This window comes from Gopherus flavomarginatus, chromosome 1 (genome assembly GCF_025201925.1).
Source record: "Gopherus flavomarginatus isolate rGopFla2 chromosome 1, rGopFla2.mat.asm, whole genome shotgun sequence".
In the NCBI taxonomy this organism is placed as follows: domain Eukaryota; kingdom Metazoa; phylum Chordata; order Testudines; family Testudinidae; genus Gopherus; species Gopherus flavomarginatus.
In genome coordinates this window covers 105,583,944-105,609,993 of record NC_066617.1, presented here as the reverse complement: position 1 = coordinate 105,609,993, position 26,050 = coordinate 105,583,944, and the positions used below count along the sequence as shown (strand labels likewise).

At 42.8% G+C, this 26,050-nt stretch overlaps 2 protein-coding genes across 8 annotated transcripts in view; one reads left to right on the top strand and one right to left on the bottom strand.

Moving 5' to 3' along the window:
• The window catches only part of WASHC4 (WASH complex subunit 4), a 275,049-nt gene that overhangs the window by 41,367 nt on the left and 207,632 nt on the right, over positions 1-26,050 (top strand). The gene's annotated exons all lie outside the window — the stretch shown is intronic.
• The window catches only part of SLC41A2 (solute carrier family 41 member 2), a 95,859-nt gene that overhangs the window by 14,391 nt on the left and 55,418 nt on the right, over positions 1-26,050 (bottom strand). For all 3 annotated transcript variants that reach the window (XM_050945765.1, XM_050945755.1, XM_050945775.1), the window contains 2 exons: positions 4,674-4,805; positions 1,892-2,040 (listed from right to left, as the gene is read on the bottom strand). In XM_050945765.1, the coding sequence (XP_050801722.1) occupies positions 1,892-2,040; positions 4,674-4,805 (281 nt within the window). The remainder of the gene's footprint in view (positions 1-1,891; positions 2,041-4,673; positions 4,806-26,050) is intronic.

The window sequence follows — 26,050 nt, the reverse complement described above, 5'->3', positions numbered from 1 at the left end:
TGTGATTATATCTGGTATAACAAAAAGGGAATAAAGGAAGAGAAAAGAAACCATCAATGTTAATGAAATATTTTCATAAGGTGACTAGAAATATGGGGTTCCTAATTGTAACTTTGCAAAAGACCCTTGAAAAATTAGTGTGCAATAGTTGTGATTCAGACACTGAAGAACAATAACTGCAAAATGTCTGTCATGGCCAGAGACAGATTGTGGTAAAGACAAAATCATCTACAAAAGGAAAAACTGCAAGCTTCAGCCTCCTCTTGCTTCTATCAGATTAAAAATCAGGATGGACTGTACTGATGTCAGTGGAATATTATTACTGTAAAACTGGCATAAGTGAAAGGTGAATCAGGCTTTGCAATTTTCTTACATTTTTGAAAATGTACTTTAAGTGTATACTTATGCTGATGCCAAGATTTTTCTACCATGCCATTCTAAAAAGCCCTGCCTCTTCTTAGCATTAGCAGTTAGCAGCAAGAGAAACCTGAGACTTTCCAAAATGCCAATTCAAAACTGAGGGAAATGATAATATAGTATTTGCATAGTTGCTAATATAATTATAACAGAAAAACATAAAATCAATTTCTTCTAGCAGTTCTTGACATATCCATTGCTTTCAGTGAAATCTGCATCAGGACAATGTAAAGTAAGTCCATGAGAGAGGAATGGAGAAGGAGAAATTAAACAAATCAAAGTGATAGAATGGGAAAGAACAGGAAGTATGAAGGAAAAGAGTTAAAAATAATGGCATGACAATTTTAGTATGAGACACAGTTATATGCAAGGCCTTGAGTTTTCCAATTGTATACTAGGTGAAAAAATGGTGTTCTCATATAAAATTCAAATGCTAGCAGTTTGCAAAATCCACCTTTTTAATCACTGAATTTCTAACTTCAGAATATATATATATATAGAGAGAGAGAGAGAATATTTAAAATATACAATCCAGGTGATTTTTTTTTAACCATTTACAATTAAACTGAAACAACACCACTCCAATAAACACAAAAAAACAGAGTTCAGAACACCGAATTATAGGTTTTTTTTAATATAAGAGATTTGTTGACTATGATGATGATAGTTTTAAAGCTAACTTGGTAATAGTTATTTTAGAAGTAAGACCTACACTCCACAAATGGATCTTTCAAGTATGTTCTTAATTTTTTTTTTTAAATATAACTGAATGTTTTATTCAACTCAGCAAAGTTTTAACTAAAACCTTGACTGTAAATAAAACAATTCAATGTATAAGCTGATTTCTTTATTTGGAGTGACTTCTGCTTATGCTATGACTATTTCAACTGCTGATATTGCTTGGGCTAGAGACTTAAATAAAGCCAGCAAAAGTGATGCAAAAATGTTTAATAAAAACAATGGACGCAATTAATTATTATTCTGGTTACTGCTAAACTGACTTCACCTTTAATGAGTGTTTAAGAGATGCACACAAGCATATAGGTAAGACTGTTACATTTGTGGGTTATGTTAACCAAGACTGTGATCCATTTTATTTGAATGAAACCAAGCTGAGACTTTTTTAGGAATTTTTCTTGGCCTGCTTTCTATTAATAAAGGCCATATTCCTCTCCCATTGTTTAACATGATGCTTACTAGCTTTAATAGCGTTGACACATGAGTAACAGAGAAGAAGCACAACATACACTTGGGAAAATGACACAATGAGGTATCGGATGAGAAACCCCAAACTGCAGTTGCAGAAGCTGTTGGGTATGTGTGATAATAATTTATTACAAAGAGCGTGTGTGCTGATAACCCATAACACGGACACACACCTCCTATTGCTTCTACTCTTTATATATCTAAAAAAAGTATCAAACATGGTATTCTTTGAGAACTAAAACATATTATAACAATTTTTTATTCTTACCTGTAGCAGGGCTGCAAACAAATATACTGCTATAAAAATTGGAGTCAAAGAGGTATGACCACTTTTCATTAAATGGATGGTGTACAAGAAAATTAAATGTCCAGGAATCACCAAAAGGAGAAGAACTTGGGCTGATTTGTTATTTACTCCTGTAATAGAAAAAAAAAGAAAAGAAAAAATGCTGTTTATCCCTTTGAAAGCTGGAAAATATTTTTATCAATAATAGGAGTGCAAATTGTACCCTTCTGGGAGGGCATGCATGATTTTCACCATCAAATTCCCTCAGAGTTTCTTCTATGTTTAGTTTTTGCCAGGGGATCAACAGGACTGCTGGCGGTCTGCTCTGAATCAGACCATCCCCTGGCCACCTTGATTGGGTTCCTTACCTAAACATCACCACCCACTTTGAATTGCAGTAGGCCCTTATATGTTTCCTCAGGAGAGGGAAGTTTTGGCCACCCTTGCCTTCTAAATAAGTCCCTCAGAGGGCTTTTTATATTGCTAAGCAGTAACTTCACATTCACCTATTTTTTTATGTATTAGTTAGAAGTACATTTAATAAATATCAAAGAGCAACAGAAGCTTCTCAAAAATCAACTCTTGCCAAAAGCTATCACACATTTACAAACGGTACCTTCTGTTCTAAATTTAAGGAAAAACTGTGGAAGTCAGAGCAACCATTGTGTGGCATGATGATAACAACTTGACTGGAAACTTCTCATTCAAGTATTATCACATGGATGGAATACAACCATTATGACTTAGGCTAACAAGGTAAAGCAGGAAATAAAAGAAGTTCATGGCATCTAGGTAAAGTATCAGCTACAACACTATCTGCTTTATAGAACGGCACTAGATAGCTGAAGGATACTTCTCCCAATTAGTAGTAAAGAGGGTGGAGAGAGTTGGGAAACAAAAAACAAGTTCTGGGAGAATCAAGTCTTTTCCTTAATATGATTCAACTCCTACAGAATAGGCTGACATATTACAGAATTTACACTTGAATGAATCGAATTCCTTATTAGTCAAGCAAAGTGAGGCTCTACACTCAACATGATGGCATTTCTTTGCTTCGCTGTACGTAAGGTGATCATGTTGGAACACAACATCTGATCATTTCCAAAATTTCAGGGAGTGGAGAGAACCTTAGTAATTTCTGGGGAAAACTGGAAAACCAGAAAATCTCAGCTTAGAGGACAATCAGACTACCTGGTGCTGCAGGCAACGGAATCTCTGCTGCTGCCTACACATATGAGAGGCAGCAGCATAACTTGCTGTATGGGGAGACTGAGTAGCTAGGAGGCTAACAGACATGAAAGCCTGGAAGATAGGATTTTTCAGAGGGTGTAGGGGGAGCAGGTGGGGACTAGGGCATGGAGGGGGAAGCAGACACCTAAAGGCAAGTGGGTGGGTGATAAAGTGGAGCTGGGAATGGGAGGGAAGCAGGCATTCTGGAGGGGGATGTTGGAGGGGAGCAGTGGTCGTGGTGAGAAAGCAGGGCTTGGGAGGTGGGAGTGGTGTGGTGATAAAAAAACAAGGACCCAGAGAAGGGGGTGAGTTCCAAGAGAGACAGTGGGTGAGTTTGGGAGGGGAAAGCAGAGATTATTTATAATGAACCCAGTATTTAATCAGCACGCTCTCCACAAATACTGGAAAGAGAAGGACAATGTGTGCATGTGTGTTGACTCCTAGCCAGGACTTGACAGCAAGGATAAACGGGGTGTTGGTGGGGAACGGGAATGAACTTCTGAGGTTGGATGGGAGAGATAAGTTCATAGAATCATAGAATATCAGGGTTGGAAGGGACCTCAGGAGGTCACTTAGTCCAACCCCCTGCTCAAAGCAGGACCAGTCCCCAACTAAATCATCCCAGCCAACGCTTTGTCAAGCCTGACCTTAAAAACCTCTAAGGAAGGAGATTCCACCACCTCCCTAGGTAACCCATTCCAGTGCTTCACCACCCTCCGAGTGAAAAAGCTTTTCCTAATATCCAACCTAAACCTCCCCCACTGCAATTTGAGACCATTACTCCTTGTTCTGTCATCTGGTACCACTGAAAACAGTCTAGATCCATCCTCTTTGGAACTCCCTTTCAGGTAATTGAAAGCAGCTACCAAATCCCCCTTCATTTGTCTCTTCCGCAGACTAAACAATCCCAGTTCTCTCAGCCTCTCCTCATAAGTCATGTGCTCCAGCCCCCTAATCATTTTTGTTGCTCTCCACTGGACTCTTTCCAATTTTTCCACATCCTTTTTGTAGTATGGGGCCCAAAACTGGACACAGTACTCCAGATGAGGCCTCACCAATGTCGAATAGAGGGGAATGATCATGTCCCTCAATCTGCTGGCAATGCCCCTACTTATACAGCCCAAAATGCCGTTAGCCTTCTTGGCAACAAGGGCACATTGTTGACTCATATCCAGCTTCTCGTCCACTGTAACCCCTAGGTCCTTTTCTGCAGATTAACTTCTGAAGAAGTTAATGAGTTACTGGAGGATAAAAGGACAAAGCAGCTCTGAGTGCAGCCATTTGGGAGTGTCTTTAACCCCTCCTGACTTCCATCTCTGTCCCTCAGTCCCTGTTACACTTCTCCCACTCAAGACCTATACACAACCTCCCTACCATCCAATTGTTGCAGATAGAGGAATTTTTCCTTACTGTCTACCTATCACAGCAACAGCTGAATATGGTGCCCACATTCACTGGGTGTACAGGTCGGTTTACAGAAGCAAAAAAGAGTGCAACAATCTAGTTGCAACAATTAACAACCACCAACACATACCTGTACCATAGTAGGTTCTGCATGGGTAATAGCAACCCTTTGCTTCTTCTGGCAATTCTCCAGGAATGCTATGTAAATGGAGGTAGGTAGAAATTCTGCTAGCTTGAATTGCCACTAAATTACCACCAATACCTGAAACAGAAAAAGAAATGACATCTTTCACTGATTCTTCTCAGACAGATAACAATTTATCAAACTTATCAACTGCTATTACGCCCATCACACAGGTACAAAAGTCAAAAGGTGAAAACATCTTCACCATGAAATTTATTATTCTGCTTCTATTCAGGCCAACACTAAACACAATGTGACTGGAAGACTCAGAATAAAATTGAACTCAGCTCTTGCCCAGATTTGATTTGTATAGATTTTTAAGGCCAGAAGGGACCGATATGATCATCTAGTCTGACCTTTTGCACAACGTAGGCCATAGAACCTCAGCCAGTAATTCCTATATCAAACCCATAACTTCAGCTTAAGCTACAGCACATCTCTTTAAAAAGATATCCGGTCTTCATTTAAAGACTAAATTGCTTTTGGAACCAATGCAAGAGAGCCATGATACCCTTAGAAGCATGAAGAGGATTGCATGCTGGTGAGGCAGTTTAAGGGTTGCAGAATTCTATGGTCAGAGAATTCTTACTGTTCATCTGCTGGAGGCCTGGATTCAAGAATTTTAGATCTACCATCTTAATAATTGTCTTTGGAGAGCAGGTATAGGTAAATAGAGACATTTTCACCTGTTTCTATATTATCCATCTTTAGATAATTTGGAAAAATTTAATATAATTTTTCATCACTTTTTCCCTTAAGGAATAAGGACAATACAGTAGAATGTACCACTTTAAACCATCAAAGATCACTCCACTCAGGATAATAACTAAAAATGATTGATTCCAACGCAGGCAGCTGATGAGTGTGGTATTTATTGTGGAGGCTCTGGACAATAGTTAAAGAGCTAAGGACACCACAAAGGGAAAAATATGAGAAAAACCTCTTGTCTTCAAAAAACACAGTCTAATCTAGGACCACACGCACCAAATGTCTTAAGCATAATCAGATGGTTACTGCACAGCTTTGCTACTGGGCAGGAATTAAGATTGTTTGGCTGCATTAACTGTGCATATCTGTACTTTAAAATGTTTGGAATTCTTTTAAGTGAAATCTTAATGTTGAATTTCCAGTACTTGGTTTAGAGATGAAGACAACATCTCTAAATTTTTTCATCCTTAAGTTCTTTCAGACTTAACACTATTTTAATGTAGTTATTTTTGTCTTGGAATACTGTCAGGATATCAATACTGAACCTAGACTCTCGAGGTCCTTAGGCAGCATACTCAGCTGCTGAACCATGACAGAGCACTTAACCACTGCCCTGAACCAACAGCGTTAGTGCTAAAAGCCTACAGAGCCACAGCAACCAAACCCCAGGCCTCTGATTGGATGGACAGGTAGCACTCTCATTGGGATCCTGGATTATACAAAGGCCCCAAGAAGAAGCTGTCTGAGCAACAAACCATTGCCTGCTTACTGCTGCCTAGATTGCCTCACCCTACCTTGCCTGATGCCACTTTGTTGCCATGCTGCCCTGCCCTACCTTGCCTCCCTAAGCTGCTATCCCAGTCCCTTGGATTGGATCTTCCAGTTACTGACCTCTATGAGAACTCCAGCCATTGCCCCGGACTGCCCCTGATACCAATCAATCTCTTAGCTAACCGACCACCTGCACACATTTTACTTCTTTGGACTAGCCCATGGCTGGCCTCTGTAAGATTATTCTGAACTTAATTTTATTATTAGCATTTTGCCAAAATATTTTAAAACAGAACACATTTGAAGTTAAGCCACTATTTATATGAATAGCGTACAGTGTATATATATATTGGCAGTATAAAGCAAAGGAGCTTCACCATACCAGTATAATGCCACATTTCTGTGAAACAATTCTGGTGTTAATAAACCACAAGAGCATAGCCTCAAAATGGTAAATAGTTTTTTAAAAAGACGTATTCTGAAATAAATCTAAAGAAATAAGAGTCATGGGAAAGAAAATGACTTCTTCTGAAATTAGATAAAGAGCCTCAAAAATTTTGGATAGCATTCAAAACTAAGATGTTTCTTTGAAGCTCTAGATTCAAATAATAGTTTGCAAGCAAACAACAAAAAATGTAGATAATGTTCACAACTCTGATAGGAAGATAGATGTTATGTCAGTCTAGATATAGAAGGGACAAGACACAACAGAAAACTGAGCTGCAATTAGTCAGTCAGAAATATTCTGATTTCCCCAATTCCAAATGTCTGTTAATGGGTTTCCACAAGGACACATCCAAAGGGAGGGTAGGGTTTTTGTTTTGTTTTGTTTTTCAATCAGGCTATTACTGCTGCATCCACTTGGAAGGAGACAAACTATTTCTTTAAGGAATCTATATAACTTCTGAGCAGATTTAGGAGTTTGATCTCTAGAGTTAGGCCAGTTCCATAATCTGCTGAGCAGAGGAGTGAATAAGCAAAGTTACTCCCTTGTCTGCCCTCATCCAGGAACAGGGAAAGCCCTGCAAAGTTCTTCTTTTCTTACATTCATATTTAATTACAAAGAAAAAAGTTTCTTGCAATGTAATTCCAAATTTATGGAGAAACCCCTTCTGGGGGTCCCTGAGGTGTACAATGCCTGCTTGGAGCTTGAGGCTATTTCCCCATTTTTGGAGGAGCCAGTAGAAATCAAGGGGTGAAAAAGAAAATGAGAACCTGAAGAGAATTAGATCTTTAGAGGCTAAAGGTTTTGCTGTAGAAGTGTTAAAGGCTGAAGAAAGCTTATCTCTGGAGACCACATGAAGAGCTGGGAAACCCTCCGGGAATATTTATAGACATCTTTTTAATGGGAGCAGGAGAGGAACATCTGAAGAAATTGTGTGTTCTGAGAGGCTGCATAAGACTTCAAAATCTCCTCCCCTGCCTGCCATCTTGAAAATTGCTGTGAATAAAAATCTAAGCTAACCTTTAAAAGGCAGTTCTATCTTGCTGCTTCTAGAGATGTAACATCCAGGGTGACACAGGAAATGGATATAAAGAACTTCCTGAAAGGTATAAAATCTTGCATTGTGATTGTTTGCCTCCTGCCTCACCAAATTTATTAAGAATAAAGAGTAATAGAGGGTCTGAACCTCTGTCCCTAATTAGTAACAATGGAAAATGAGAAAGGCCAAGGTCAATATTGAGGAAAATGACCTTCTGCCTCTTTGGAAGGATAATACACAACTGACTAGGGTATAGACATGCAGACTGGTCTGTGAAATGTGGTCTAAAATGTTAAGCCTTTGAAAGATGATGATAAATAGCCAAGTGTCTTTGCATCCTCCATGAGCCATGTCTTAGAGGAAAACAGAAAATTGGTTTGAAAGAGGAGATGGTGGCCCTTGATTAAGGGAAATCTAGTAGAGACCCTGTTTTGTTTCATTTTGTTTTTTGCCTCTCTCTGCTGCATGGGGCTTGAGTCACTTGCTAGTCTGAACTAGAGTAAACAGTGGATTCTCTGTAACTTAAAGTCTTTAAATCAATATTTGATAACTTCAGTAACTCAGCCAGAGAGTATGAGCCTATTACAGGAGTGAGTAAGCTTCTGCGGCCAGCAATATGCAGGTCAGACTAGATGATCATGATGGTCCCTTCTGGCCTTAAAGTCTGAGTCTATAAACTGACACAGTCCCCCAAGACAATGAAAAGAGCAAAGAGAAGGTATCCAGTTATCAAAGAAAGCTGACAGTATGGCCAAAGAGGTTAGACAGAGGAGACTGTTTGCAAAAAAGTAAGCTGTTCACTTTTCTGTTTTCTCTGTAAGTAAGCTGAGAATGTCTTATCTTGTTAACTACTGAGAAAGGCAAAACTAGATGTTAAAGTAATTATTTTCTTTTAATACTATGCTCTCTGTTTTTAAATAAATCTTGCTAGAGATGACTGATGTATAGTTAATTTTATGCAGAGAACTCTGTAAACTCTAAGGCAGAAGTGGGCAAACTACGGCCCACAGGCCACATCCGGCCCGTGGGACCGTCCTGCCCAGCCCTTGAGCTCCTGGCCTCTCCCCTGCTGTTCCCCCCTCCCACCACAATCACGCAGACAGCACTCTGGGTGGCGGGGTTGCATGCTCCTGCTGAGCAGCATGGCAGCACGTCTGGCTGTGGCCGTGCGGCACGGCTGCCAGACATGTTGCTCTGAACGGCATGATAAAGGGGCTCAGGGGTTGGATAAGGGGCAGGAGCTGCTGGGGGGCAGTCAGGGGACAGGGAGCGGTTGGATGGGGCGGAGATTCTGGGGGGCGGTCAGGGGATGGGGAACGTGGGGGGGAGGGGGTTTGGATAAGGGAGTCTCACGGGGCAGGGGTGTGGATGGGATCAGAGGATGGGGAACAGGAGTGGATAGGTGTGGGTACTGACAGGGGTGTGTATAGGGGTTGGGGCAGTCAGGGGACAGGGAGCAGGGGGGGTGGATAGGGGTTGGGGTTCCGGGGGGCGGTTGGGGCGGGGGTCCCAGGAGAGTGTGCTTAGGGGACAAGGAGCAAGGGGGGTTGGATGGGTCAGGGTTCTGAGGGGAGCAATCAGGGGGGTGAGAAGTGGGAGGGGTCGGATAGGGGGAGGGGCCAGGCTGTTTAGGGAAGCACAGCCTTCACTACCAGGCCCTCCATACAGTTTTGCAACCCAAATGTGGCCCTCGGGTCAAAAAGTTTGCCCACTCCTGCTCGAAGGAGAAGTACTGAAGAAGTTTCTGGAACCTACACACCTCCTCCTCAGTCTTGATCAAGGGACCTGGACAAAAGTGTCCTCTCTCAGCAATTTGTGTTGTCTTTAGGTTTCAGGCAAACACAAGGGGAGAAGCTGATGGACCAAACAGGACATGAGAGGTGGGGGTTTTGGTCACAAAGTCTTTTCATTTGTCTCATAGACTCATAGACTAAGTTCAGAAGGGACCATTATGATCATCTAGTCTGACCTCCTGCACAACGCAGGCCACAGAATCTCATCCACTCACTCCTGTAACAAACCCCTAACCTATGTCTGAGTTACTGAAGTCCTCAAATCGTGGTTTAAAGACCTCAATGTGCAGAGAATCCTCCAGCAAGTGACCCATGCCCCATGCTGAACAGGAAGGCGGAAAACCTCCAGGGCCTCTGCCAATCTGAGCATGTGGGCAAGACTCACCGACCAGCACCTAGGAAAGAATCTGAGTTACTAAAGAGAATTCTTTCCTGGGTGCTGGCTGGTGAGTCTTGCCCAAATGCTCAGGGTTTAGCTGACCGCCATATTTGGGGTCGGGAAGGAATTTTCCTCCAGGGCAGATTGGCAGAGGCCCTGGAGGTTTTTCGCCTTCCTCTGCAGCATGGGGCACAGGTCACTTGCTGAAGGATTCTCTGCACCTTGAAGACTTTAAACCACGATTTGAGGACTTCAATAACTCAGACATAGGTTAGGGGTTTGTTACAGGAGTGGGTGGATGAGATTCTGTGGCCTGCGTTGTGCTTCACTGACATTCTTTACCTGATTAGGCACAGACATTCTACCGCCAGTATCACCTATTAGACCGGTATCTACACTACCCTTCCTCTTTATGTCCATTCTCATACCCACAGCTGTATCCTTTCTTACTTCGTTTTCTTCCCTCTCAATGTTAAATTCCGGCGTGGAGATTAGCTGGACATCTCCCAACCAACCATCTCCCCCAAATTAAAGCTCTCTTAATCAGTTGTGCCAGCCTCCATCCTAGAAGTCTATTTCCCTTCTTACTCAGGTGAAGTCCATCCCGAGAGAACAGTCCTCTGTCCATGAATGCCTCTCAGTGCCCATACATCCCAAAGCCCTCCTTATAGCACCACTGTCTGAGCCATCTGTTGACCGCCATATTCTTGTCACACCTTTGTCACCCTTCTCTAGGAACAGGCAGAATCCCACTGAAGTTCACTTGAGCCTCGATCTCCTTAAGTGTCTTCCCCAGCCTAGTATAGTCCCCCTTGATAAGTTCCAGCGAGAATCTAGGCGTATCATTAGTTCCTACATGAAGGACAATCAGCGGATTCTTTCCCGCTCCCGTTAGGATCCTCTTGCGCCTCAGGTCCACATCCCGTATCTTAGCATCTGGCAGACAGCACACCCTTCTGTTCTCCGGATCAGCGCTAGTTACAGGTCTGCCTATTCTTCTCAGTAAGGAGTCCCCAATCACGTAGACGTGCCTTTTCCTGGCGATGGTGCAATTCTCTGGTCTATCTCCCGTTCTCTCTGGCGGCAAGTCCTCACAATTCCTGTTGTTCCTTGCAATCCTCTGCGACCCATCCCGTATCCTCCTGGAGCTCATATTTGGTGTTATCTCCATTGACTCTTCCCCTCTTCCTATAGGACTAGCTGTTCTTCAATTCTTCCTTGCCCTCTCACCTTCAGCGACCACTTGTTGTGCCTCTTCATTTTTCAACTCTGAAAACCTGTTCCTGAGCTCTATTTCTCCTTCACTAGCCTGTCTTTCCCTCTGCCTGGTTCTCTTAGTCACATGCTTCCACTGTCCACTTGCCACATCCAACAGTCTCCCCTCAAGAGTTTTTTGGTCCTGCTTCCATCTGCAAGTCTGAGCTTTTCCCTTCAGCCTTCTCATGTCTTTGCTCCATCATCTGCTCGAACCCCTTTCTAAACTCAGAGTTTCAACCTGCATCTCCAATCCTCGGATCTTTTCTTCCATCAGCTCTATAAGGCAGCACTTCATGCAGATGAAACCCTTATCAGGTACCCCCTCCAGGATCATGGACATGCTGCAGCTTCCACATCCAGTCATCATCATTGTGTTTTCCACTGCTGCCGCTGTATCTGTCATAGCCTTCCCACCTAAAACCTGTTAGTCTGGGAAACACAAAGCGAACCAAAACACCACCACCCACAGCAAAACAACCCCCCAACAGGCACTAGAACACTGGAAGAACTCCACCCACTCCCTTCACTAGCCTGTCAATTCCTCTGCCTAGCTCTCTTAGTCTTCCCCACAAACACCCCTTGCAAACTCCCACTGAAACTCCCCTGTTTACAGCTCTGTTTGCTGGCTCCTATGCCGCTGCAGCTTGTCTGGTGATCATCAAGTCATTTATTAGTTTTGAAAATATTTCATATTTGATTATCTAAATTCTCATCAGCTACAGAGTTAAGGATTTTTAAGTTATTCATACCTTAAGAGTATCAATGCCAAATGGAAAGGTATTTTTCTGGAGTAATATTCAATTTGTTTCTTCTCATAGCTGCTTTTTTTTAAACCATACCCAGGCAATACTAGACTAATTACATCACTGAGGGTAGCAGAAAAGCATTAAGAGATACAATTCTGTAGATTAACAACATTAGAAAAACAACAGGTTGTCAATTCACCGAATTACTGGTGTGAATCCTCAGCTTTTGAATGAACTCCTTTTAAGTGCCTAAGGAAGCCCTGTAATTGATAGCATTAAGAAATGAACTTCAGGCATGCCTATGGACTGCTTCAAAGCACAAATTTATGTTTACTTTATATCAGAAATATGTTTCCTGAAAAAAAATGTTGCTCTCATCATGCTATAGCCTTCCAGTTATTATAAAGACAAATTTTGCTAGTTTCCTTTTATTCACATGGGAACCATAATATATAATCACATTTTCTTTGAAAGTAAAATCTTAAAAATTGACTTGTATCCTTCACACCAAAGCAGATCTGCTTAACTTCTGCATAAGAATACTACACTGTCACTAAGGATAACAAAAGTTAAGCTCTCTAGTAGACAAGGATGCCATCCCTGACTTCATTATTAAAAAAATACCCAAAAAACCTGTCACTTCACTGGACTATTTTAGAATTAAAAGACAACCCCTTTCCTTAGGATAAACATTTCTACAGAACAGTTGTCAGCCTTGTTCATTGTCATTTAACAAACACTCTCAACACATAAGACCCTGACCATGGTACAGCCAAAATCATGCCAGTTATATCTATGAATATGGTTGCTAACATAATTTCAGTGTCTAGTACTGGAAATAATTTTTTCTGAGAACTGTGTTAAAGGAGCTTTGCTACAGACTACACTGAGTTAGTCTGTTGGCTTGGCTATATAACATGGATATAACATTTCTCAAAGAAAAAACACCTGTCCTAATTTATCATGGAAACAATGTTATGTCCTGGCTACGCTATGGTTAAACACGCTTGTTAATTGCATAGTCCTAAGTATTTGAGGTGTTAAGTACACTTAATGTGTTGTACTAATATATATTTGCCCATCTTCAGACTCACTGTATTTGATTACAAAAAAATAAGTTGCTCCACAACACTATATATATAGCTTGTGTGTGAGACAGAATTATACATTTTTTGCATCAACCCATCATCTTCATTTTATTGTGCACATGCAGAGTCAGAGATTATGTTAAAAGAATATTAAGATTGTGAAGTCAAGCACTCAGCCAGCCCCAAGTCCCACCCCCAAAAAACAACTCCTGGTCCAATCTGTCTCTCATCCTTCCCCAACTCCAATCATTTCCCCCATTTGTCTGCCCCCCTCACTGGCTTCTTATCCCAGTCTCTTTGCCCAGCTAGTCCCAGTTCTTCCCATGCGCCACAACTTCTCATCAGATTTGCTTTTCCCCCTACCCACCTCACTGATTCCCAATTATAGTCTTCTTGCCTAATAAGTCCAAGTTCCCTGAGCTCCTCCTTCAATCTCAGTCTCACTCTCCACACCAACTGCTTCTCAGTCCCCCTAGCCATCTTGCCCAACCAGTTCCTGTGTCCCAGTCCCAACCCCTCAGGTCCCAGTCGCAGTTTTTCCTCCTCTTCTGTCTTGCAGCCTCCACTCTGTCTTCCTCCTCCTCAACCACTGTGGCCCCCTTCTCCAAATCTACTCCTTCCTCTTCTCTCACCCTGGTCTGGCTCTTGGCTCCCTGTATCTGAGTCAGGCACCTTCTTCCATGCTGCCTGGGCACCAGCTGCAGGGATTGGGATGGGGATATTGAGAACACAAGGGAGATAAGTCTCTCTGTTCTCTCTCAGTTCTGGTGTCCAGTCCCACCCCAGCCCACAGCAGCTAAGAGCTGAAAGCTCAGGGAAAGTCCTGGTGAGCCCCTGTACCCTAGGAATGGACACGTGTGGTTGCTGTGTGGAGATGGTGCATGCACAGTCCACATACACAGTACCTGAGAGATCCTGGAGCATGCTCAGTGTGAATGGAATTTTCCAAGATTTTAGCCATGCAGGTCTAAAGGCTCTACTTAGCATGTGCAAACGGATTTTTCAAAGGTTTCTTGGAACATCTGGGCAGATTTCCATAGGAACAGCAAAAAGTACATACCTGACACAAATGTTACCCCTCTGCCAAATTTCAAATCCCTTCTCTGAAGTACAGAAATCTAGAACTTCTCAATAGCAATTTTAAAATATTTTTAACATTTTTATTCCCCGCAACATATTCTCTAAAATGGCTGAACTGTTTTGGCTGAAACTTTCCAAAACTTTGAAGCCAGAGACAGACACCTGGCATGGAAAGTTTCAGCTGAAATGGTTTACATTTGGCAATGTTGTAAACGGTTGAAAACAGAGTCTTATAAAGGGAAGAGTTGGGTAATCTTAATATATATACCTCCCTCCTTCAAGGATCTGATCCTACAAGTTGCTGAGCATCACCTGCAAGTCAATGGGAGTTGAGGCCATTTAGCAATTGACAGAAGACATCCAGCATATTGTAGAATCTGACTCTACCTGTATAAAGATGTTCAATATTTTTAAAGTTTCCAGTTGTGTGCACATCTCCCCAGCTCAATAAGTCTGATCAAATGCTGATGACTTTTGCTATAGCAAGGCTGCAGTAACTTTTTAATCTACAATTTGCGAAATAAGTTATATGTACATTGTTACAATGAATCCCAAAAACAGATACCTATTATAGGCGGAGATGGTACGCATTATGATACAGTCTTTAATATGATCACATACTATTTCTTCCATCGGCCCCTTCCTGCCTCATTCAGTGCACAGGATGAATTGTGGTCACCGACTGACCAACTATTCAATATTTCATTTTATTTTCATTGTCCAGTGTGTGCCCCATACCTTATTTACAGCACACTATTCAAAAACTTAAATGTATACAACATTATGAATTTCCTCATGGGCTTTTCTAAGGTACTCATCACTATAGTATCTGAATGCCTAACAAACACTCTTGAATTTATTTTCACAACACCCCATGAGGTGAGGTAGTTGTGTTATTCCCATTTTACAGATGGCACAGAAAGATTAAGGTTAAGACTGTCCAGTAATTTTGGATGCCTAATTTGAGACACCTAGGACCATATTTTTCAGAGTACTTAGCATGATATAGCAATTAATATGTTCAAAACACAGCTCCCATTGACTTCAGTTTCAGCTGTGAATGCTCAGGACTTCTGCAGATCAGACTGCAGGGTCTTCAGTTGGATACCCAGAAAAAATAAGGTACTGTACACACAATTAATCACAACTTGTGGAAAGTCTAGTTCAATTGCCTTGCCCAGGTGCTCAGGCTCCAGTCCAAGCCCTAGAACCCTCCCACCTCACAAGGTTCCAAAGCTTGGGCTCCAGCTCAAGCCTGAAAGTCTACACAGCAATGAAACAGTGCCGGAGACCTAGCTCTGCAAGCCTGAGTTTCCTGGCACAGGCCAGCCCCAGGCTTTTCTTTGCCTACTTGCTCTCATTTATGGTGCCTAGTGCCACAGTGGCCCCCAGCATCCAAGAGAAGAAATTGCAAGGAAAAATTTGCTCAGCCTCTGCAGGCCTGGGATGGAACATGCCAGGTAATTTTGTGCACACAGCACATTTGCACTCTGGTCAGCTTATAAGAGCTGTATGGAGATCAGGCATACTCAGTGCAGATGGAGCCTTCAGAATGTTTAGCTGCAGAACTTTTAACAAATCTTTATAGAATATGTACTGAGATTTTCAGACGGTTATTAACTTGACCAAATTTGAGCAGATTTTAAACAAGGCCAGCAAAAGGCACATCTCTGACACTTGAACAACTCCCTCCTCAAGTGCTGAGTCCCTGCACCACAGCATGGAGGTGCTAGAACTTCTCAGTGAAAGCACTGTAAAAAATTTCTAATATGGGCAAAAACAAACAAACAAAAAAAATACTTTCCTTGCTTCAGAAATGGGCAAACCATTTTAGCTGAAACTTTCCAAAACAGATATAGCTAAAGCAGACACCTGACAAGGAAAGTTTCAGCCTAATGGCTAAAATTAGGCAATGTTACAGGCAACTGAAAACTGAGCCTTATAATGGGAAGCATTAGTCAATCTTTACTTCTGATGTACCTATCAGCTCTGCCTATAATATCAGTTAGTATCAGTAGGCAGTAATGTACAATTCACCCCAACTTTTCTCCTTCGAGAAGCAACCTAATATTTATGATATTTAGATGAACAATATTTTAGATTTTCAATATTATCTATGAACATTTCTGAGTTAAGAGTTAACCAATCACAGGGTATGAGAGGTATTATAGTCATACCTACTATGTAGTTTGTGCAACAGGCCTAAGATTAAATGAAGTCAACACAATAAGGAGAGAACCAATTCAGCACAATTCTCAAATGAAATGTGATTTTGGGTATAAAATATTCTAAGGCAATATATAGAGGATCTGAGGAGATTCCGATCTCTGAGCAGTGATTTTAATCATAACAGTGCACAGTTCCAGTGAATTGTGCTGATTAGTCTATCTGGCATTCTGCCATATAGTCTGATTTCTCATGCAGTTTTTATAATAAAAATAACCATCCAGGACACAAAGGGGAGAAAAATATTCTCCATTACAGTAGTCAATGCAGCTCCACAACTCTATAACAAGGGACACCACAAACAAAATATAACCAAATTATGTCTCCAAAACTTCAAATTGAAATACTGCCATAGTGCCATGGAGATCTGACCACTGATTTCATAAACTTACATTTTATAGAACTGAAGTGCTCAGATTAGCTCCCTTATTTGTCTCAGTACTACATGCATTGTCCTTTCTTACAAATTTTTTGTCTTCAGAGATGCATGTTGTATGCAGTTGTATTAAAAGTAAAGTGTTCTAGGGTAAAGAGGCAGAATTAGATAAACTATTAGGTTCTTCTATACAGCTGTCTTTCCAGAAAAGATTTTGAGCCAACATTGTATGAACAAGTTATTACTTCTTTATAGGAACAATATATAAAATGGACAAAATATCTACATATACACTGCTGTTATATACAAAATCACTTCTAAACCGCATCTATTTCCAAAACACCTGATTATGTTTTGTTTGAGAATTATACCAAAACCTAAATATAAAGTAGCTATTTCCATTAGCTGCACCTTACTTTATGTCTGCAGCACAGTCTGAAGCAAATTGTTCAGATCATTATTATCATTATATTATTTTTGGCAAAATGCTTATAATGAGGTACCAGGGTTACCAGCATTTAAAGCTGGTAAGGAAATCCTTCAGGGTCAGCACTACTACATTCGGGAGGGGGGGGGAGTCTTATGGGACAGGGACTGAGCAAGAGGAAGGGTCCTGGAAGCATTTTGGGACTTTGAGGGAGAAAATCCCAGCTGCTGTCCTTGTTTAGGGCCCAAGGTAAGAATTGCAAGTGTATGGAAGCCTGGAAATCCCCTCAGCAGGGCTGATTCAGCTGGTGCTGTGCATACCCATACAGTCTCTCTCTTGCACCACACCGAAGGAGCAGGGTAAGCTAGCAGTTTTAAGTTTAACTTATTTGGGCCTGCCATAAGATAGACTTTGAAGCAGAGTCAGACTTTCTGATGAGGGGCCCTGCCATCTTCAGAAAAAACACAGGAGAAGAGAAGTCCCTGGTAGGGGAAGTTTGTGGGGGATTTTTTGTTTTTGATTGGTCAGCAACAGTAATATTTCAAAAGCTACCTATTAGGTAGTCCACACTTAGGATCTTTGACAGTTAATAAGGTATGTGCAGATATGTTTATGTAAAAGGATTTTCTAAATTCCAGTTTTATACTTTACACTGATAACAGCAATAATCAAGAGGCACCAGAGCAATTATGAAGCACAAGAGAGCCTACATCGAATAAAAGCAAATTACTTACCTGTAATTTCCTCTTTCAGAAGGCATATTATAGCCACACTCTTAGCCAAGTGTTCTCAAACTGGGGGGTAAGACCCCTCAGGGGGTCGCAAGCTGTCAGCCTCCATCCCAAACCCCGCTGCACCTCCAGCATTTATAATAGTGTTAAATATTTTTAAGTGTTTTTAATATAAAAGGGAGGTCACACTCAGAGGCTTGCTGTGTGAAAGGGGTCACCAGTACAAAAGTTTGAGACTGCTTTCTGCGTCCCATATGTGAATAGCAGAAATTCCCTTAGCTATAGAATTTGATGGTAGCCAAACATATACTCTCTCAGCAAATAATATGTTCTCCACTGCTTGGTTAAGGGGGAGGAGGGGAACCCTTGGTGAACAGTAGTAGTAATTTTTTATTTATTTATTTTTGAGGAAGAGATAGAAGGTGTTAAGAAACATATTCCACCAACTCTTTGGGGAAGTGGATGAGAGAGAATCAATTAACCCAATAACTTCAGGAGAACAAGAATTATACATAACCTTTTTCTGAAGGGAGATGTTATAACAGACTCATTCTTAGCAATTAAAAAGTTCTATGAAGTCCAATCACTACTCAGAGGATGTTAAAAAGGGGAAAAGTAAATGAAGGTTTCACACAGTCAACTTGTGTGAAGGTACCATTTTAAATAGAAGCATAGTTTTACTTAGATGGCCGTAGCCTTTAAAAGACATTTAATGGGATGCCACCCTTGATACAATACCACTGTGGACACATTATTGGATGCTGAATTCAGAATCAGAGAAATTTGGAAATCCACTTTTTATTTAACTATTTTGGACTGACTCCCTGCCAGTGCATATCAGATATAGGTTGCCATTTTGACACCATGAAAGTTTGTGTGACCCACTACAGTGAGACAAGGGAATCTACCAAGGTGATATGAAGGAAATGCATCAGTTGGGTTCTATAAACATGGGGATGCACCCAAAAGCAAGTTGCACCTTTTGGGAAACTGCACCTCTGCCAACACACCCCCCTCATCTGCAAGATCCCACAATGATCAATTCTATTTCTGGTCCTCTTCAATATCTCCATACAGCTACTAGGGAGAGTAGGGTAAGAGAACACATACTCAAGTGCCAGCAGTATGAATGCCAACTGCTCTAGTTATCCTTCACGATATATGACTATATCACTACCGCCAAGATGGCTCAGTGCTTGGACAAGATCAACCTAGGGATGCAGAACATCTGACTGAATCTGAACCCAAGCAAGACAAAGGTGATGATGTGGGCAAAGGAAATCCAGGTGGAGAAGTTGGCTGCCATTGTGCAGTCTCTGTTGCTTGCAGGTACCCACCCACCAATAGGTCAACTCAGTCTGCACTTTAAATAGGTTCCTGAATTAATTTACTGACATTAAGCTCTCACATAGCAGCATTTACAAGTAACATTTTCTACCACCTCTGGTTGACTAGGCTAACTCAGTTTCATCTTGTGGATGATTACATGGCCTCAATTATACATGCCTTCCTTACCTCCTGGATGGACTAAAATGCAATATACCTGAGCACAAAGCCATCAGCCCTGAGGAATCACCAACTCCACACCAAATTCACAATGTAACTGCACACCTCCTCAGCAATGCAGGCTACCATGAGCACATCAGATCTGTCCTCTGCTCTCTACACTGACTTCTAGTAAAATTTTGACTCAAATTCAAGGTCTTGGTCCTTAGTCTGGGCCAAGGATAGCTAAAAGACTGCCTAACAGTCTGGGATGAAGACCCTGGTCAACAACTCTGATCCTCAGCCACATTCAAACTTTCTACCACAAAAGTAAAGCTAGTCTCAGCAGGAAACAGCCGTCTCAATGTTTGGTCCCAAACTATGGAATGAGTCCCACAGGAACTAAGAGTTACCACCTACCTTATCAACTTCCATTCAAAGTGGTACAAGAACCTATCTACAATGGAATTTATCTGTTTCAATGGCTATGCTGAAACTACTAACTGTGGAAAATCTTTCCAGCTAAATGCCAATCTTGTCAAGAACTATCTGTCCTGAACTATTGCAGAAGAAAAGAGGACTTTAAGATCTAGTGGTTTAGTTGGACAGCAACCAAGTGAAAATGTCTCATAGCATGATGAGACTTCTGTCGATGTAGGTATGGTGAAACCTCCTGTGAAATCTAAAATTTCTTACATTCTTGTAGGTAGAAATATGGTTTTGAGCCCAAACCCTCAATATCTGGACTCTTATACACTTCCCGAATCCCAGGTGAGCAAGCAGGTACTTGGATAGTCAGTATGGACTCAGATGGCTACAGCACCTTAGAGGCGATGCTGTCACGTCCTTCAAATTCTTTCAAAGATAAGAAGCCTGTGATGCATCCAAGGCCCAGAAAACGGGAAAGCATAGGTTACGATTATATCAAGGTACAACATGACTTCTTTACACTTCACTTTAACACAGGTGTCATCAACTGAAAAATTGGAATCTCCCCAATTACACTTTGTTTAGCGTGGAAGCTCAACTGCAGGAAAACTCGGTTCACATTGCAAATCTGGAGTACTGCATGCTCAAGTCTCAGAGATTGGCTGAAATGAGAACATTGATGCCTAATGCCTTTGCAATACTAATTTAAACCACCATTGGTTTCTTGTCAGGCCAATGTTTCTCCTTAATTAACATTGATTTGCCAAAGGAGGGAAACTGACACAAAAACCTTTGCCAAATCTTCCTCACGATACACGAGAGGTTGCCATGGGGACCTATTAGCCTTTCTTCTTAGTGTGCTTTTGATACATTGATGGAGGTTGTCCTGGCAACCACTGTCAACAGCTCTATGGTATTTCTGCCCGGTGTAGGGACACATTAGTGGAGGGACTCATCTGTGGCAGTCTTCATGCAGTGTTTCACTTCAGTGCAAGGATGTAACTAAGCCAAATACATTGCCTGTTCTCCACCTCACCATTCCAAAATCAACTACTGTCCTACACAGATAGTTGGAAGTATTCCATCAGTACTTTTGCAAGGATTGTGAAAGCTTGATGAAGCTGGATGTTAGTTCTTTGACATAAGACTTTCACTTGGCACAAGGCTGTCTGCAAGGACACTCTTAAATGTTTTGTTATACTGATCAGAATTCTAACTGATAGTCCAGTTGCCTCAAAGCCTTCAGCTATTATAGTTTCTTGCCACTATGGTAAGCAGTGGGTGCCTTATAAAGTTCTGTCATCTCTGGTGCTTATTAATTCCAGGATTTTGTTGCATAAAGTTCCAGAATCAAGAAGCTTGTCAGCCACACATCACAGGAAAAACAATTAAGGCCAAGATTTTCAGAAGTGATGTGATTTTGGATGCCCAACTTGAAAAACCTCAAAAAAGAACTGGTTTTTAGAAAAATGCTGAGCAACGATCCTCTGAAAGTCAGCTCCCTTGAAAGTATCAAGCAGGGGAGCCAGTTAAGGCACTACTATTGTCTCTTCTGAAAACCCTGGCTTAAGTGGCTTGAGGAATGGTAAATTCAGAACTAACATTTATAACTAATGCATCAGAGAACATCTCCACCATCAACGGTTAAAAACAAGAAACAAAGGGCTGTCGGTTCCACAAACGTGGAAGGAGCATACTACCTGGTAGTGGTACCTGAGTGTTTAGCTTCCCTAACAGTTTATGGAACCAATTCCTCCCAATCTTTGGTCAAAGATAGCTCAGGTCTGCTGAACCTCACAGAATGCTGCAAGGCATATTAATTTGGGACTTTGAGGAGTAAGGGGAACTAAAACTCAGGTGGGTAGTTGTGTTGAAGGTAGAGTTTTTTGGGGAGTGAGGAAGGGAATGTTAATGGGTTAGATACTGATTTTCATTTGTTTGTTAATTCAAAGGCATCTAGAGTTTATCTACACTAGAAATGGTACAGCAGCACAGCTGCAGCGCTGCAGCATAAACACTAAAATGACAGAAAGGGTTTGTCCATTGCCAGTGTTCCCTCTAAGCGGCACACCTGTGTGGCTATACAACAGTCCATCAAGTGCTGCACACTTGATTATTAGTTGTGCACATCCTCAGCAATGACGATGTTCAGGTGCCCTTCCCCTACAGCCGTGCTGCTCCTGCCCTCTGCGTTGGAACTCCTCGCCAGCTGCTCCTGGAAGCCTTCTGTCTGCTGTGCAGAGTGGGGAGGGAGAAGGGAGGACACTGATGTCAGGGTGTCTCCCTCCTCCCCCCATGTACCCTATCTCCGCAAAGTGGTGGAAGTGAGGGGGGAAGAGCGCCAGGGAGTGAGACAAAGCTGCTGGCAGCTGCTGCTTTGGGTATGTCTACACTAAGGGATTATTCCGATTTTACATAAACCGGTTTTGTAAAACAGATTGTATAAAGTCGAGTGCACGCGGCCACACTAAGCACATTAATTCGGTGGTGTGCGTCCATGTACCGAGGCTAACGTCGATTTCTGGAGCGTTGCACTGTGGGTAGCTATCCCGTAGCTATCCCATAGTTACTGCAGTTTCCCCCGCCCATTGGAATTCTGAGTTGAGATCCCAATGCATGATGATGCAAAAACAGTGTCGCGGGTGATTCTGGGTAAATGTCGTCACTCAATCCTTCCTCCGTGAAAGCAACGGCAGACAATCATTTCGAGCCCTTTTTCCCTGGATTGCCCTGGCAGACGCCATAGCATGGCAACCATGGAGCCCGTTTTGCCTTTTGTCACTGTCAACATATGTGTACTGGATGCTGCTGACAGATGCGGTACTGTTGTGCTACACAGCAGCATTCATTTGCCTTTGCAAGGCAGCAGAGATGCACCGTCTGCCATTGTAAATTGGCGATGAGATGACAGTTATCAATCCTTTTGTACCGTCTGCTGCTGTCATGGGTGCTCCTGGCTGGCCTCGCTGAGGTCGGCCGGGGGCGCTTGGACAAAAATGGGAATGACTCCCCAGGTCATTCCCTTATGTTTTGTCTAAAAATAGGGTCAGTCCTGCCTAGAATATGGGGCAAGTCTACTAGAGAACCAGAGAGCATAGCTGCTCCAGGTTAGAGCCCCAGAGATCCCGCAGAAATGATGAGCTGCATGCCATTCTAGGGAGTGCCCCTGCAACAACCCCACCCATTGCTTCCCTCCTCCCCCAACCCTCCTGGGCTACCGTTGCAATGTCCCCCCCATTTGTGTGATGAAGTAATAAAGAATGCAGGAATAAGAAACACTGACTTTTTAGTGAGATAAAATGAGGGGAAGGCAGCCTCCAGCTGCTATGATAGTCCAGGCAGGACATTAAAAGGTGTGGGGGGGGAGAGGAGCGCAGCCTCCCGCTGCTACGATAGTCCAGGGAGTACAGAAACTTTTCTTTAGACACGAAAGGGGGGGGCAGGCTGATGGAGCTCTGGCTCCAGCTGCTATGATGAGGACGGTTACCAGCCGTTCTGTACCATCTGCCAGGAATGACCGGAAGTCATTCCCATTTTTACCCAGGTGCCCCCGGCCGACCTCACCGAGGCCAGCCAGGAGCACTCACGGGATGATGATGGTTTTCCACCATTTTGTACTGTCAGCCATCAGGAAAGGAAGGGGAGGGGATGCTGCTGTTTAGTGCCACAGCACTGCGTGTCTAGCAGCATCTTTTCTTTCACAGGAGGGAGGGGGAGTAAATTGACGAGATATACCTTGAACCACACCGGACAATGTTTTTGACCCTACAGGCATTGGGAGCTCAGCCAGGAATGCAAATGCTTTTTGGAGACTGCAGGGACTGTGGGATAGCTGGAGTCCTCAGTACTCCCTCCCTCCCTCCCTGAGCATCCATTTGATTCTTTGGCTTTCCGTTACCCTTGTCACACAGCACTGTGCTGTGGACTCTGTATCATAGCCTGGAGATTTTTTCAAATACTTTGGCATTTCGTCTTCTGTAACGGAGCTCTGATAGAACAGATTTGTCTCCCCATACAGCCATCAGATCCAGTATCTCCCGTACGGTCCATGCTGGAGCTCTTTTTGGATTTGGGACTGCATGGGCCACCCATGCTGATCAGAGCTCCACGCTGGGCAAACAGGAAATGAAATTTAAAAGATCAAGGGGCTTTTCCTGTCTACCTGGCCAGTGCATCCGAGTTCAGATTGCTTTCCAGAGCGGTCACAAAGGTGCACTGTGGGATACTGCCCGGAGGCCAATACCATCGATTTGTGGCCACACTAACCCTAATCCAACATGACAATACCGATTTCAGTGCTACTCCTCTCGTTGGGAAGGAGTACAGAAACCGGTTTAAAGAGCCCTTTATATTGATATAAAGGGCCTCGTTGTGTGGACGAGTGCAGGGTTAAATAGGTTTAACATTGCTGAATTCGGTTGAAACGCGTAGTGTAGACCAGGCCTAAGTCTTAACAAGCTTTCAGCCTGGTGAGTGTCGCTCTGCTTAAAGTGATAGCAGAGTCTCTCACACACATACACAGTCTGTCTCTCTCTCATACACTCACGAATACCCTCTCTCTCTCTCTCTCTCTCTCTCTCTCTCACAGAGCCTCTTTTACACTCACCTCCCAACAAAAACTTGTATTATTGTTTTTGTTGTTACTTCTTGGTACTTCCTGCAATGCACATATATGCTCTATAATTTTATTTGTTCAAAGTGCTGTTTTATTTTTTTTTGACTGGTCTGTGCATTTCATAATTTTATTTCTCTCTTATGCTTAAATTTAATTCTTTGAGTAGTGAGTTCTAAAATGCCTACCCTATCCTGGCTGGAGTAATTATCCCTATGATAACTTCTTAAAAATATATATTATATCTAAGGTTTTAATTTCTACCGGTGGCACACATCCACACATTATGTCAATATTGGTGCACATACAAAAATTCATTCCGCACATGGATGAAAAAAAGAGAGGAAACATTATCCATCGCTGTAGTAAATCCACCTCTCTGAGAAGAATCGTTCCATCAATCTAGAGGTGTCTATACCAGGGCTTAGGTTGGCTTAATTACATTGCACAGGGCATGAAATTTTTCACAGCCCTGAGCGATGTAGTTAATCTGACCTAACTTTGTAGTGTAGACCAGCTCTAAGAGTCTTAGGCTCCCTTTTGTATATTTTTATGAATGGAAATGAGCAGAGATTTATCACAATATTTATATTTAGAGAAAGTATCTTTGTATGTTCCGCACTTGCTACACAGTAAGCAGAAAACCTACTGCAAATAAGAAAGTCCCGTGTCTAATTTCTACGTGAGATCTTTTTGCACACTGCAAAGCAGACCAGTGAAGAATAAATCAGAACTAGAAAATAAATATATTTCTTACAAGTAGAGCCTACATATAGTACAAATCTGCGGATATCCGCATCCACAGCCCATGTCTGTGGATCACAGATTGGATGCAGACACAAATTTTGTATCTGTGCAGGGCTTGACTTACAAGACATTTTATTTTTTAAAAATAGTTTAATATGCTGACAAATTAATCCAACATTTCACATCTATGCTTAAAGAATTAATTCAGAGACAGGAATCTAGGAAATATCCACATATAATTCATGGACCTAGTTAATGTTCACAAATATATATCTGCATGGCTGCAAAATGTTTGATTTGTACATGCAGTTGCACATACACCTCTACCCCGATATAACATGACTCAATATAACGCGGGTTCGCATATAACATGGTAAAGCTCTGACACGCTGCTCTGAGCAGCGTGTTAAGGGCGTCGGACCAGGCCGGGGCTGAGGGGTTTAATAAGGGGCAGACGGTCTCGGGGGTGGTCAGGGGCTCCCCCCCCCACCCAGGGTCTGGGGGTCAGGAGCTGTGGGAGGGCACTTTTGGGGGCCCTGCAGTCCCAGAGTGGCCCGGGAGATTAGCTGGGGGCCAGGAGCAGCCTGCTCTGCTTCCCTTGTCCCAGCCCCAGCCGTGTCGCTCGGGGGAGGGGGTTTGGAGGAAGGGATCCCCCCCGCACTCACCAGCAGCGGCAGAAACGGAGCAGCCTGGCCCCAGCCTGCTCCACTCTGCCACTTCCCAGCCGCGACGCTCCGCTTCCTGCTGCCGGTGAGTGCGGAGGGCGTCCTTCCCCAACCTCCCCGCACTCACCAGCGGCAGGAAGTGGAGCGCTGCGGCTGGGAGCTAGCAGAGTGGAGCGGGCTGGGGCCACCTTGCTCTGCTTCCTGCCGCCAGTGAGTGCGGGGGGCCTTTCCCCAACTGCCCCGCACTCACCGGCAGTGGGAAGCGGAGCAGCCCAGCCCCAACCAGCTCCACTCCGCCAGCTCCCAGCCGTGGTGCTAC